Source organism: Podarcis melisellensis (genome assembly GCF_964234715.1).
Source record: "Podarcis melisellensis genome assembly, chromosome: 15".
Lineage (NCBI taxonomy): Eukaryota > Metazoa > Chordata > Lepidosauria > Squamata > Lacertidae > Podarcis > Podarcis melisellensis.
The window spans coordinates 42,116,990-42,129,141 of NC_138532.1; the positions used below are offsets into that span (position 1 = coordinate 42,116,990).

The 12,152-nt window shown below is 50.8% G+C and overlaps 2 protein-coding genes across 2 annotated transcripts in view; one reads left to right on the plus strand and one right to left on the minus strand.

Moving 5' to 3' along the window:
- Positions 1-271: 271 nt before the first annotated feature.
- On the plus strand, positions 272-7,906 carry CENPV (centromere protein V). The gene is made up of 5 exons (XM_081890700.1): positions 272-601; positions 2,648-2,746; positions 4,411-4,480; positions 6,216-6,330; positions 7,633-7,906. Exons 1-5 carry the CDS (start codon positions 303-305, stop codon positions 7,755-7,757), a joined length of 708 nt encoding a protein of 235 aa, XP_081746826.1. The 5' UTR covers positions 272-302; the 3' UTR covers positions 7,758-7,906.
- A 2,052-nt stretch (positions 7,907-9,958) lies between these two features.
- The window catches only part of PIGL (phosphatidylinositol glycan anchor biosynthesis class L), a 43,471-nt gene continuing 41,277 nt past the window's right edge, over positions 9,959-12,152 (minus strand). The window contains exons 6-7 of the mRNA XM_081890690.1: positions 11,893-12,026; positions 9,959-10,461 (exon numbers count right to left, since the gene is read on the minus strand). Coding sequence (XP_081746816.1) covers positions 10,363-10,461; positions 11,893-12,026 — 233 coding nt within the window. The 3' untranslated portion in view covers positions 9,959-10,362. The remainder of the gene's footprint in view (positions 10,462-11,892; positions 12,027-12,152) is intronic.

The following is a 12,152-nucleotide window of genomic DNA, read 5'->3' on the forward strand; positions in this document are numbered from 1 at the left end:
CCAGCTCATATAAGAAGTGTCTGGAAGTTCTAATCCCGGTGCAAGAAACGTCGACAGCTGGTGCTCGGGTGAAAAGTATAGTTATGATTACAGGTCGATCCGCGTCTCAAGACCTTTTTGCTCCAGCCTTGGCATTTTGGAAAGGGCATCTCCGAAGGAGCCCCCCCTTTTCCCCCTCCCCATAGTTCCTCCTCCACGTGGCTCCTCACCGGAGGCGCTGGCACAGCTCTGGAGCGCCCCCGGGCGGCCGAGGCGGCGAGCGCAAGAGGGGCGGCGTGGCGAGGCGAGGGGGAAAAGGAGCTATGGGGAAGGCGAAGAGGACCCCGGCGGCTGCCGCGACGCGCAAAGGCCCCCAGTCCGGCGGCAGGAAAGCTCCCGCGCCGCCTCCGCCGGCCCCGATCCCCTCTTCCCCCCGGGATCGCGCCTCCTCCAAAGGCAAGGCGGCCCCGCCGGGCAAGGCGACCCCCGCCGCCCCCGCCGCCGCCGCCCCGGAGGAGCTGTGCGCCCTGGCGCTGGGGGCGCAGAAGGAGCGCTGGCTGCAGTTCCAGAAGCGCCAGCGGGTGAGCTGCGAGGAGGCGGCCAGGCTTTTGCTGGACACCTTGTGAGTAAGGAGGAGGAGGAGGCGAGAATGGAGGGGAGGGGGGCCCGATCCGGGACACGCCCCCGCCCACCTGTGCAACCTGCTTTCCCCTTTTGCTCCCTTGCATCGAAAGCTCCAATCGCCGTCCTTTTGGGGGAAGCGTCTTGTTTTTACACCTGCTGGAGCGCCCAACCTTTTTTGGGGGGGGGCGTCTTTCTGCAAATGCAAGGTGGATGCCCCACCCTTCCAAACGAAGCCCCTCGCCCTTATAGAATCGTAGAGTTGGAAGAAGAATGCTTTATTTTTCAGGATTTTTTTTTTTTTAGTGTAGGAGTGGGGATTCCCTGCTCCTCTAAGGCTGCTGTCCTGAAACCACTTACCCGGGAGTAAGTCCAATTGAATACAATGGGAGCTTAAGAAGCTGTCTTCCTAGAACATGGGTAGGCAAACTAAGGCCCCGGGGGAAGGATGCAGCCCAACTGCCTTCTAAATCCGGCCCGCGGATTTTACATGTTTTTACATGAGTAGAATGTGTCCTTTTATTTAAAATGCAGCTCTGGATTATTTGTGGGGCCTGCCTGGTGTTTTTACATGAGTAGACTGTGTCCTTCTGAATGTGGGGCATAGGAATTCATTCATTCCCCCCTCACAATATTGTCTGGCCCCCCACAAGGTCTGAGGGACAGTGGACTGCTGAAAAATCTTGCTGGCCCCTGTCCTAGACTCATGAAGTCCATACGGGAATTGAACCTGCAACCTTGGAGCTAAACCAACTGAGCTCTCCCGGCATACTTCTGATGAATCAGCCCATTGATCAGCATTGTCTAAACTGATTGGCAGGTGCTGTCCAGGATCTCAGGCAGGACTTGCCTTTTCCCAGTTTTGCCTGGCAACTGTGGGAACTGAACCTGGGGCCTGACTCTGACCAAGGTGGCTTCTTGTGTTCCTGCTTCAACCCTTTATTCGGAACCATGAGGGCTAGGATCTTGCTTTGCTTTTATGGATAGGGCCACAACTCTATGACAGAGCGCAAGGTTTGCATGCAGAAGGCCCCATATTCAATCCCAGGCAGCTCCTAATAGCGCTGGGAAAGATGGACGAGGCCTGAGTTGGTATAAAGGCAGCTTTTTAGGTTCTTAACTAGTTTGCTATCGGCCAATAGATGTGGAAGGCCTGACTTCAAATCCCTCTTCCTTTAAGCAGCTCACTGGATGGCAGTGGCTCTGGAAATGTTGCTTAATGATGGATTGCATTTATTTGCCACCTTTCCCTGCAAGGTGGTATACATGGTTCTCCTTTTCTTCCTTTAATCCCCACAACCACCCTGCGAGGTAGGTTAGGCTGAGAGGCAGTGTGACTGGCCCAAGGTGACACCCAGTGAGCTTCATAGCCAAGTGGGGATTTGAACCCAGGTCTTTCCCGCAGTGGCGTAGCGTGGGGGGTGCAGGGGGGGCTGGCCGCACCAGGCACAACATCTGGGGGTTAGGGTAAGGGGGTGCAAATCCACGGGTTAGAGGGCGCAAATCCACGGGTTAGGGGGCACAAATTACTTGCCTTGCCCTGGGTGCTGACAACCCACGCTACGCCACTGCTTTCCCGCATCCTAGCATGACACTCTAACCATTACACCACCAGCAGCTCTCTTTTCCTCCCCACTGAGAGATACAAAGTTCATCTTCTGCAATTTCACTGCTTCCAGAAATGGTAAACATCGTATTTTTCGCTCTATAAGACGTACCCGACCATAAGACCATAAGAAGGGGCTCTGTTTCTCCTCCCGCTTCGCTGAAGGGGCGCTGCGCAGAGAGGGAGAGAATTTATTTCTTTCTGTTCTCCTCCTCTAAAACTAGCAGCACCTTTCCAGCGAAGTGAAGCTTCAACGAAAGCTGCGCAGCCTGCATTCGCTCCCTAAGATGCACACACATATCCCCTTACTTTTTAGGAGGGGAAGAGTGCGTCTTATAGAGTGAAAAATACGGTAGTTGGCCAGCAAGGCAAAAGTGCATTGATTCAGACCTCGAAGGAGCATTAACAAACCTCTGTTCTTTCCCCTCTCTCTCCCTCTAGCGAGTACCAAGGACTGGTGAAGCACACAGGGGGCTGTCACTGTGGGGCTGTACGCTTTGAGGTCTGGGCATCGGCCGACCTCCACGTCTTTGATTGCAAGTGAGTGTCATCCACAATCCCTCTCCACCGACCCTTCCCACTTTGAGGGGGGTTTACGGAAAGCGTTCAGAAAGCACACCAACACACAGCGAGTTCATGGGCATAGCAGCATGGTCAAGCACAAGAGCTGCTCTTTCAGAGAACTGTTCCTGGAATGTGGCGCTTTTGCCCACAGTCCCAGTCTCATGCACTCACATGTCCAGAGTTTTTGTTTCCCTGACATTTATGCCTTGTGAAACAAATACCCCCCCCCCCGAGCATGTTGGACATCGTGCCCACGGGGAACTGATGCTCAAGAATTAGCGATCCTTTCCAAGCGTTTTTAAAAAATCCATTTCACTAAAACCAGTGGCGTTGCGTGGGTTGTCAGCACCCGGGGCAAGGCAAGTAATTTGCGCCCCCTAACCTGTGGATTTGCGCCCCCTAGCCCATGGATTTGCGCCCCTAACCCTAACCCCCAGATGTTGCGCCCGGTGCGGCCGGCCCCCCTGCACCCCCCACACTACGCCACTGACTAAAACAGAAAAAGAATGTAGAACTCGCAAAGCAGTAGCATAAGTGGGTGCAAAAACCAATTTAAAAACAGGAGCTCAGGGAATTCAGAGACATTAAAACAGGATTCAATCTTAGGGAGTCAAAGTAATCCTGGGCAAAAAGGTAAGTCTGCAGAAAGCATCTGCAGCAAATGGTGGTTGTTGCACCATATATGGCAGCAGGAAGGGCATCCCATAATATTGAGGGCAACTGCAGAAAACGCCCCTTTTTGGGTCACTGGCCTATGCTATTCTGTAGGGTGTGGTGCTGCAAATAGAATTTCTTCAGATGATCCTTTTTTGCTCTGCAGGCCAGGATCTACTTCTTGGGCCAAATTTGAGAGTTGGGTTGCCCACCTGTCCAAATCCCTTTTGCTTTGCAAGTCTCCCCATGCTCCCTCTTTAAGCCCCTGATCTTGAAGGCTTAAAAGGGATCTCTGGGAGACTCACAAAGTGTTGTGAAAGTATCTCCCTCCTTTAGGTCCCCAAACTTCAAAGGGAAGTGTGGGGAGACTTGGAAAAAGCTCTGCAAGTTTCCTCCCAAGATCTGAGACAAAGAGGGAGGGAGAGAGACTTGCAAAGCACTTTGTGAGTCTCTCTGTGCTCCCGGTTCAATAATAATAATAATAATAATAATAATAATAATAATAATAATAATAATAATAATAATAATAATAATTTATTATTTATACCCTGTCCATCTGGCTGAGTTTCCCCAGCCACTCTGGGTGGCTTCCCATCGAGTGTTAAAAACAATACAGCATAAAAATATTCAAGTCTCTGGAGGCTCAAATAGGAGCACATGAGCTGTTTTAAATGCTTTGCAAAAGCCTCTTTGTGCACAACATACTTCAAAGGGCCTCTTTGCAAAGGGCTATAAATCCCTTCTTAGCTGATGAGGGACTTAAATCCTGCTGTCTCGACAGTGTGATCTTGTTCCCTACTGGGACATAAATCTAATGCAGAATTATACCCTGCCTTCCCACTCGTCAGCTGACACCTCCTGTACGGTCAGCAGAGGAGTGGGTGGGCGTGGTTTGATCCTGCAGGACTATACAGGCATGGGGGGCAGGTGGCCTTTCAAGTAACTTAGTCCTGACTTCTTTAATCTTTCTCTCCTGCCTTTTCCAGTTGCAGCATCTGTGTGAAGAAGCAAAACAAGCACTTCATCGTTCCTGCCTCGCACTTCAAGTTGCTGAAGGTGGGTTTGGCGAGTTGGGGAGGGTGCGCCAGACAGCTGCACAACACCCCCAGACTGCAAAGACAGGCCTGGATTCACCCTTTCTCCTTATTCTGCCCATCTCCTTCCCCAGTTGCAATGGTGATCATACCCTTGCTTTAACCAGGCAGGACTTTCCTTTGCCCTTTGACCTCTCTGGCTGCAAAACAACTCGCACAGAAACTTGGCTGCCAATCTAGATAAAAGTTGACGCCTCGGCTCTTGCCTTTGGCAATGAAGGCAGCAAGCAGCTGCTGTTTCAGGCCTGGGGGAGCCTCTGGCTGCCCCCCAGATGTCCCAAGGCTCCAGCTCCCAGTGGAATGACGGGAGTTGGCAGCCCAGCAACATCTGAAGGACTGCTGGACTATTCCCAAAGCCAGATTCTCTCCCTCCCCCTGCGATGATGGGATCCTTTCTTTTATTTTATGATATCTCTGGCACTGCTGCCATTTGCAGAAATCTCAAAGGGGTTTTCAAGGGAACAAACACGTATTAAAACAGTTTAAATGAAGAGAAACGGAACGACGGAAAACAAAAAGGCAAAAGTCAAGAGGAGGGGCTGGTCAGATCAGGATTCTGAAGAGGCTGGAGGAGTTGCCAGCTGGTGATCCCAGAGAGGGACCCAGTGGGTGAAGGGGGGGTTGAGGGCATTCCAGAGCGTGGAGGGAGCCACCCCAAAGCATGCCCTGCTTTCCTATGGCCACCAGGTGACAATCCGTAGGTCACAGCTTCTATCAGCAAGCTCTCCTTCGGATGATCCTGTATAGGGGAAGGTAGCCCTACAGGAAAGCTGGTCCTGAGTTGTTCAGGAAATTGTATGCTAATGCATAAGGAGAGACCTGCTGGACTCAGCTTGTCCAGCACAATCGTAGAGTTGGAAGGGACCCTGGGAGTCATTTAGTCCACCCCCTGCAATGCAGGACTCTCTGCTAAAGTGACTGGGAGCGGCCGCCGGGACCACATAACACCGGTCCTGAAAGATGTGCATTGGCTCCCAGTACGTTTCCAAGCACAATTCAAATTGTTGGTGCTGATCTTTAAAGCCCTAAACAGCCTCGGTCCAGTATACCTGAAGGAGCGTCTCCACCCCCATCGTTCAGCCCGGACACTGAGCTCCAGTGCCGAGGCCCTTCTGGTGGTTCCCTCATTGCGAGAAGTGAGGTTACAGGGAACCAGGCAGAGGGCCTTCTTGGTAGTGGCGCCTGCACTGTGGAACACCCTCCCTTCAGATGTGAAGGAAATAAGCAGCTATCTTATCTTTAAAGACATCTGAAGGCAGCCCTGTTTAGGGAAGTTTTAAATATTTATTGCTGTATTGTTTTTAACACTCGATTGGGAGCCGCCCAGAGTGGCTGGGGAAACTCAGCCAGATGGGCAGGGTATAAATAATAAATTATTATTATTATAAAGCATCCCTGGCAGAGAGCTATCTAACCTCTGCTCAAAAACCTCCAAGGAAGGGGAGTCCAGCACCGCCCGGGGGAGACCGTTCCACTATCAAACAGGTCTTCCTGGCTGCTGAATTCTGCACCAGCTGTGGCTCCCTTGGCCAGCCTCAAGGGCAGGCTCACAAAGAGTGCGCTGCAGGGATCCGACCTTACAAGCTGGTTTGTGGAGCGCACTGCGCTCATTGGCGCAAAGCGCTTTGGGCGCCTCGGGAAAAGTACCTTGTCTAGAAAGGCTTAAGTGTCATGCTGTTGTCGTCCTTTTCGCCAAGGGTGCCGACAGCCTCGCCACTTACACCTTCAACACCCACTGCGCCCAGCACACCTTCTGCAAGACATGCGGCGTCCAGAGCTTCTACACGCCCCGCTCCAACCCAGATGGCTACGGTAGGGAGTTGTCCACGGGGGACCTGAGGCTTGAAGAGGGTGGCGGGGTGTGTGTGGCGGGAGTCTTCCTTGGTTAGCTGCTTTCTGTACAGCTTCCCCCTCCCTTTCCCAGTATATACTCCATTCCAGTTGCCCTCCTTCACTCCCAAACAGACAAGTCAGCATTCTGTGGCTGCTGAAGACCCCCAGTCCCAATAAGGTGCTTTTAGGGGTGTTTCGAACCAGTGAGTTCTTTCCTTAAAGCCTTCTGTACTCCTGCAAAACTGGAGGGTTCTCCCAAGCCTGACAGTATCTCCATCCTGCGTACGGATGGTGCCCTTTTGACTATGTAAGAAGCGGCGCTTGGAGAATTGAGCCTGCTGTCAAGTGGAGGACCTGTGGCCCCTGCAAGGTTGTTGGACTGCAACTCACATAATCGCTGTTGGTTGGCCATGATGGTTGTGGGCTGATGGGAGTCGGAGTCATGGCCGGATTTAGGTTTGATAAGGCCCTAAGCTACTGAAGGGACGTGGGTGGTGCTGTGGGTTAAACCACAGAGCCTAGGACTTGCCGATCAAAAGGTCAGCGGTTCGAATCCCCACAAGGGGGTGAGCTCCCGTTGCTCGGTCCCTGCTCCTGCCAACCTAGCAGTTCGAAAGCACATCAAAGTGCAAGTAGATAAATAGGTAGCGCTCTGGCAGGAAGGTAAACGGCATTTCCGTGTGCTGCTCTGGTTTGCCAGAAGCGGCTTAGTCATGCTGGCCACATGACCCGGAAGCTGTACGCCGGCTCCCTCAGCCAGTAAAGCGAGGTGAGCGCCGCAACCCCAGAGTTGGCCATGACTGGACCTAATGGTCAGGGGTCCCTTTACCCTTTACCTTTTAAGCTACTGAAGGTAATGGGAGCCCTTTATATGTCCAGCTCTCCTTTGTCAACAACAAATTGTTGCTGCTTTTTGTGTTGAATATATGCTGTATGGTAATTTGTGGACCTAAAAGGTATCTAAAGCCATTTGCACATAACAAATAGGTGCCTGCACAACACAAAACACTGTTGCTGTATGTAGGTTTTATTTTATTTGTTTTTTATCTTATATTTTGGAAATGTACATCCAGTTTTTTTTTCTTTAAAATTTTGGGGGGAGAGTGGGGCCCTAAGCTATAGCCCGTTTAGCTTATACGTAAATCCGGCATGTAAATTGGAGTCTAGCAGCATCTGTAGAGCCCCAGCTTCACCATACCTGGGACAAAAACACAAGAGTTCAGGGGACCATCCCTAGGAGTCTGAGAGCATTGCCTGATGAAGCTTCTCTCCTTCTCTCAGGAATAGCTCCGCACTGTCTGGACGAGGGGACAGTCAGCAGCGTCACCATAGAGGCCATCAATGGCAAGGAATGGGAGAAGGCTGTGAAGGGACACCCCACCATCAGGAGTATGTCCAAAGAGTGACCCAGCGCATTCTGGTAGGGCAGAGGCCCCCGAGGCTGGTCATTCTCAACACACACACCCCAATAGCCCATCTGTCCTGAATTGCTGAGAGATCGATCTCTGTTTCAAATACCTTTGGGAAAATAAAACTTGTATTTTTGTAAAACAAACCACTCTGTGCTGCATACTCTCTGACCTGGAAGCTCAGTGGAACAGAAGGGATCTTCAGGTTTGCTGCTGGCCAGTGTAGACAATACTGAGCTATGCAAACTTAAATCCAAGGAAGTTTCCTACATTCTTTGGTGTGCCTTGTGGAAATACACAGGAACCAAATGGTCTTGAAAGACCTACTCTGGCTCCCAGTACGTTTCCGAGCACAATTCAAAGTGTTGGTGCTGACCTTTAAAGCCCTAAACGGCCTCAAAGGTCCAGTATACCTGAAGGAGCGTCTCCACCCCCATCGTTCAGCCCGGACACTGAAGTCCAGCGCTGAGGGCCTACTGGCGGTTCCCTCGCTGCAAGAAACCAAGTTACAGGGAACCAGGCCGAGGGCCTGCTCAGTAGTGGCACCCGCCCTGTGGAATGCCCTCCCACCAGAGAGAAAAACAACAACAACAACAACAACAATTTATTATTTCCCCAGTCACTCTGGGCGGCTTCCACCGAGACCAAAAATACACTAAAATATCACACATTAAAAACTTCCCTGAACAGGGCTGTCTTAAGATGTCTTCTGAATGTCAGGTAGCTGTTTATCGCTTGTTTACTACCAAACTTTTAGAAGACATCTGAAGGCAGCCTTGTTTAGGGAAGCTTTTAATGTTTAATAGTTTATTGTATTTTAGTGTTTTGTTGGAAGCTGCCCAGAGTGGCTGGGGAAACCCAGCCAGATGGGCAAGGTATAAATAATAAATTAATTATCATTATCAGAAATATTACCTCAGGTTAAGAACTTTGCTTCAGGATGAGAACAGAAATTGTGCTCCGGCAGCACAGCAGCAGCAGGAGGCCCCATTAGCTAAAGTGGTGCTTCAGGTTAAGAACAGTTTCAGGTTAAGAATGGACCTCCGGAATGAATTAAGTTCTTAACCTGAGGTACCACTGTAATGTAGTTGCATTTGGGGTGGGTTGAAGGCCAGGTCCTCAGTGTGGCTCCTGCAGTGTGGCTCCTGAGTTAAAATCATGTCTGCTTTATCACATTTTCATCTGTTTATTTACAGACTGGCTAAACGTTGGTTTGCATTCTTACCCCACCCTTCCTCAGGTGACGTACCTGGTTCTCCTCCACATTTTCTCATCACGAGGTAGACCGGGCCGAGAGACACAGCAGATGGCCAGAGGCCACCCAGGGGGAGGGAAAGCCTCCTATCTGAGTAGGATTTGAACTCGGGTCTCTCCCACTCTAGCCATAATAATAATAATAATAATAATAATAATAATAATAATAATAATAAATTATTTATACCCTGCCCTCCCTGGCCAGAGCCGGCCTCAGGGCGGCTAACACCAATAAAATCACAGTAAATACATAATGAGGTGGGCAATTTAAAATACAGGTTAAAATGCAATTTGCAGCCTCATTTTAAAAGTAGCCAATAGATCAAGACCATAAGGGGAGGGCAACATAAGGGTCAGACTGAGTCCAAACCAAAGGCCAGGTGGAACAGCTCTGTCTAGCATGCCCTGAGGAAAGATGTCAAGTCCCGCAGGGCCCTGGTCTCTTGTGACAGAGCGTTCCACCACGTTGGGGCCAGTACTGAAAAGGCCCTGGCCCTAGTTGAGACCAATCTAACCACTTTGCGACTTGGGACCTCCAAAATGTTGTCATTTGTGGACCTTAAGGTCCTCCGCGGGGCATACCGGGAGAGGCAGTCCCGTAGGTACGTGGGTCCTAGGCCGCATTATACCACACCCAGCTCTAGAACCACATTTTGGGGAACCTTCAGCCCTCCACAGGGCTGTTGCTTAGCCTCAGGTGTTGGGGATGATGGGAGCTGGGAGTCCAAAGACATCTAGAAAGCACTACATATCCCATCCAAGAAGTTCAGCACACAAAAGGTGCTCCCACTTCATCCCCACGTGAGCCTGTAAGGTACGTCCAGCTGAGGATGGATGACTGACCCAAGGACCATCCACCAAAGTTCAAGGCAAAGAGAGGTTTGGGCTGAGTCTTCCACGCACGCCGCTTGGGACTTTACTTAATTGCCTGGGGGAGGCCGCACTTTTCAGCAACTGTGTCCATTTATTGTGAAATCGCTTTGAGGTGTTTTTACAGGAAGTGGTGCGTAAGCGGAATGATCAAAAGAGACTTTTGAAAAAAGATGGCACTCTGTAAACATTTGCAAAGTGAAGTCATTCCAGGATAAATCCGCTCCTTCGGTGCCCATCTCTCGTATAATCTATGTCGCCTTGTAAAGTTCCGTGTTGCTCGCCTTCGCAGAAACTGGCACAGATCAGCGCTTAGTTTCTCGGACATCCGTCATCTCAACCAGACTGCGTCAGCGGGATGGAAGGACCTTGTGCCCTCCTCGGCTCAGCAAGAGTTTTAAGGAGGACCTCCCTCCTCCAGCCTCTCTCGCTCCTGCCAGTCTCCCAAGCATCCTGAGAGAAAAAGGGCCCTTCCCTGTCAGAGGCTGCGAAGCGAGTTGATCACCACGTAGCGCGAGAAGAACAGGTAGAGGCGTCGGAACCAGAGGAGCTGGCTGTGGTGGCACTGCATGGCTCTCTGGAAGGACAAGAGAACAACACCCTCTTTTCAATTGCCACTTGGGGTTAGGCCGACAGAGGAATCAGGAGGACGCCTTGGGTGAAGCAGAACTATCTCTTCCCTCGCCTGTTTGGCTGCTGCCCCTGTCCTGGTTCTGTGGAACGCTTTCCCCGGTGAGGTCTGCCCAGCACCAACATTAAGATACTTCCGGCACCCGCTTAAAACCTCTCTCTTCCCCCAAGCATTTGACACAGTCCATTTCCTTTAGTTAAAAAGGGTTTCTGGTAGGAGAGAAGAAAGATCTGCCCTGGAGAGTTGAGGCCAGTCAGAGGAGACAATACAGGCCTCAACAGGCAAATCGTCTGACCTCTTCTGTTTCACACACAGTCGTACCTTGGTTGTCAAACAGCTTAGTTCTTGAACATTTTGGCTCCCAAACCTGGAAGTGAATGTTCCGGTTTTTGAACGTTCTTTGGAACCTGATGGGGCTTCCACAGCTTCTGATTGGCTACAGGAAGCTCTTGCAGCCAATCAGAAGTCTCGCCTTGGTTTTCAAACATTTTTGGAAGTTGAACAGACTTCTGGATTGGATTCCATTCGAAAACCAAGGTACGACTGTACTCTTGGGGTTGGGATTCTAATACAACCTTCATCTAAATCGAGTAAGCTTTTTGCAACCCATTTCTCACAGATAATCTTACAGGGGCCACATGCGGGTGGTGTGGGGGCCAGAGGCAAAAAGTGGGCGGGGCCCTGGGTGTGATTTTGGCCTCTTGTGCAGTGGGCTACATTCTAGTCATTATTACGATTTATTGCATTTATATCCCTCCTCTCCTAGTGAAGGAGCGCAGGGTGCTCAAAACCAGAGGTTTCTCTCTCTCTGTGTGTGTGTCTGTCTGTCTCATGCACACACACATATAGGCACGTAATTCTCTGAATCCAGCCGCTATCACAGCTCAAGACACATCTCAGGCAGGCCAAAGCACTAGAGGAGATCACAAAACAAGGGCGATGAGAGTCATGACCTGGGGAGAATGCCAAGGGCCGGATAGAGAGGCCTGGAGGGCCACATCCATGGGCCTGAGGTTACCCACCACCTGCTCTAATGCTTCTGTCAGAAACAGCCCCACATCACCCAAATGAGGGTATGGGCTGACAAGAGCACTCAGAAGGGGTCTGGTGCCCTGGGGTGCACCCTAGGTCCAGATCTGACAGCTGTAGAGGGCCACATCTGGCCCCTGAGGTTCCCTGCCCTTCGTTTTGAACATGGTAGAACCAGTGTTTGCAGAAGGGACTGTGCAGATGGCTAGTTGTCTTGAAAAGCAGCAACTCTGGAGAACCTCAAGTTCATTTTCAAGGCTGCTGGGTGAGGGGGAAGATGATGATGATGATGATGATTGAAATTGGAATGGGCTGCACTAGGAACTCTGGATATCCTATGGCTCTCACCTTGGCTAAGTCTGCATCCTTTCTTGCCAACACAACCAGAACATCTGGGCTCTGAAGGTAACTAATGGGGGCATCTAGGATGGAGATATACTTGCGGAAAAGGTTCACCGTCTCCAGGATGAGGACTTGGCAACCTGGGTGGGGGAAACAGAGAAAAAAGAGCTGGTGAGATCCAGCTTGCTTTCTGTGCTGTCCTACCTTTTACAGTGCAACCCAACACGTGTTTACTTGGCAGTAAGTTCAATGGTGTTCAGGTGGGG

Excerpts from the sequence above, each read along its gene's own strand:
- CENPV (XM_081890700.1), top strand. The coding sequence starts at position 303 with ATGGGGAAGGCGAAGAGGACCCCGGCGGCTGCCGCGACGCGCAAAGGC. Across the intron at positions 602-2,647 it reads AGGCTTTTGCTGGACACCTT|CGAGTACCAAGGACTGGTGA; the intron begins GTGAGTAAGGAG and ends CTCTCCCTCTAG. Across the intron at positions 2,747-4,410 it reads CTCCACGTCTTTGATTGCAA|TTGCAGCATCTGTGTGAAGA; the intron begins GTGAGTGTCATC and ends TGCCTTTTCCAG.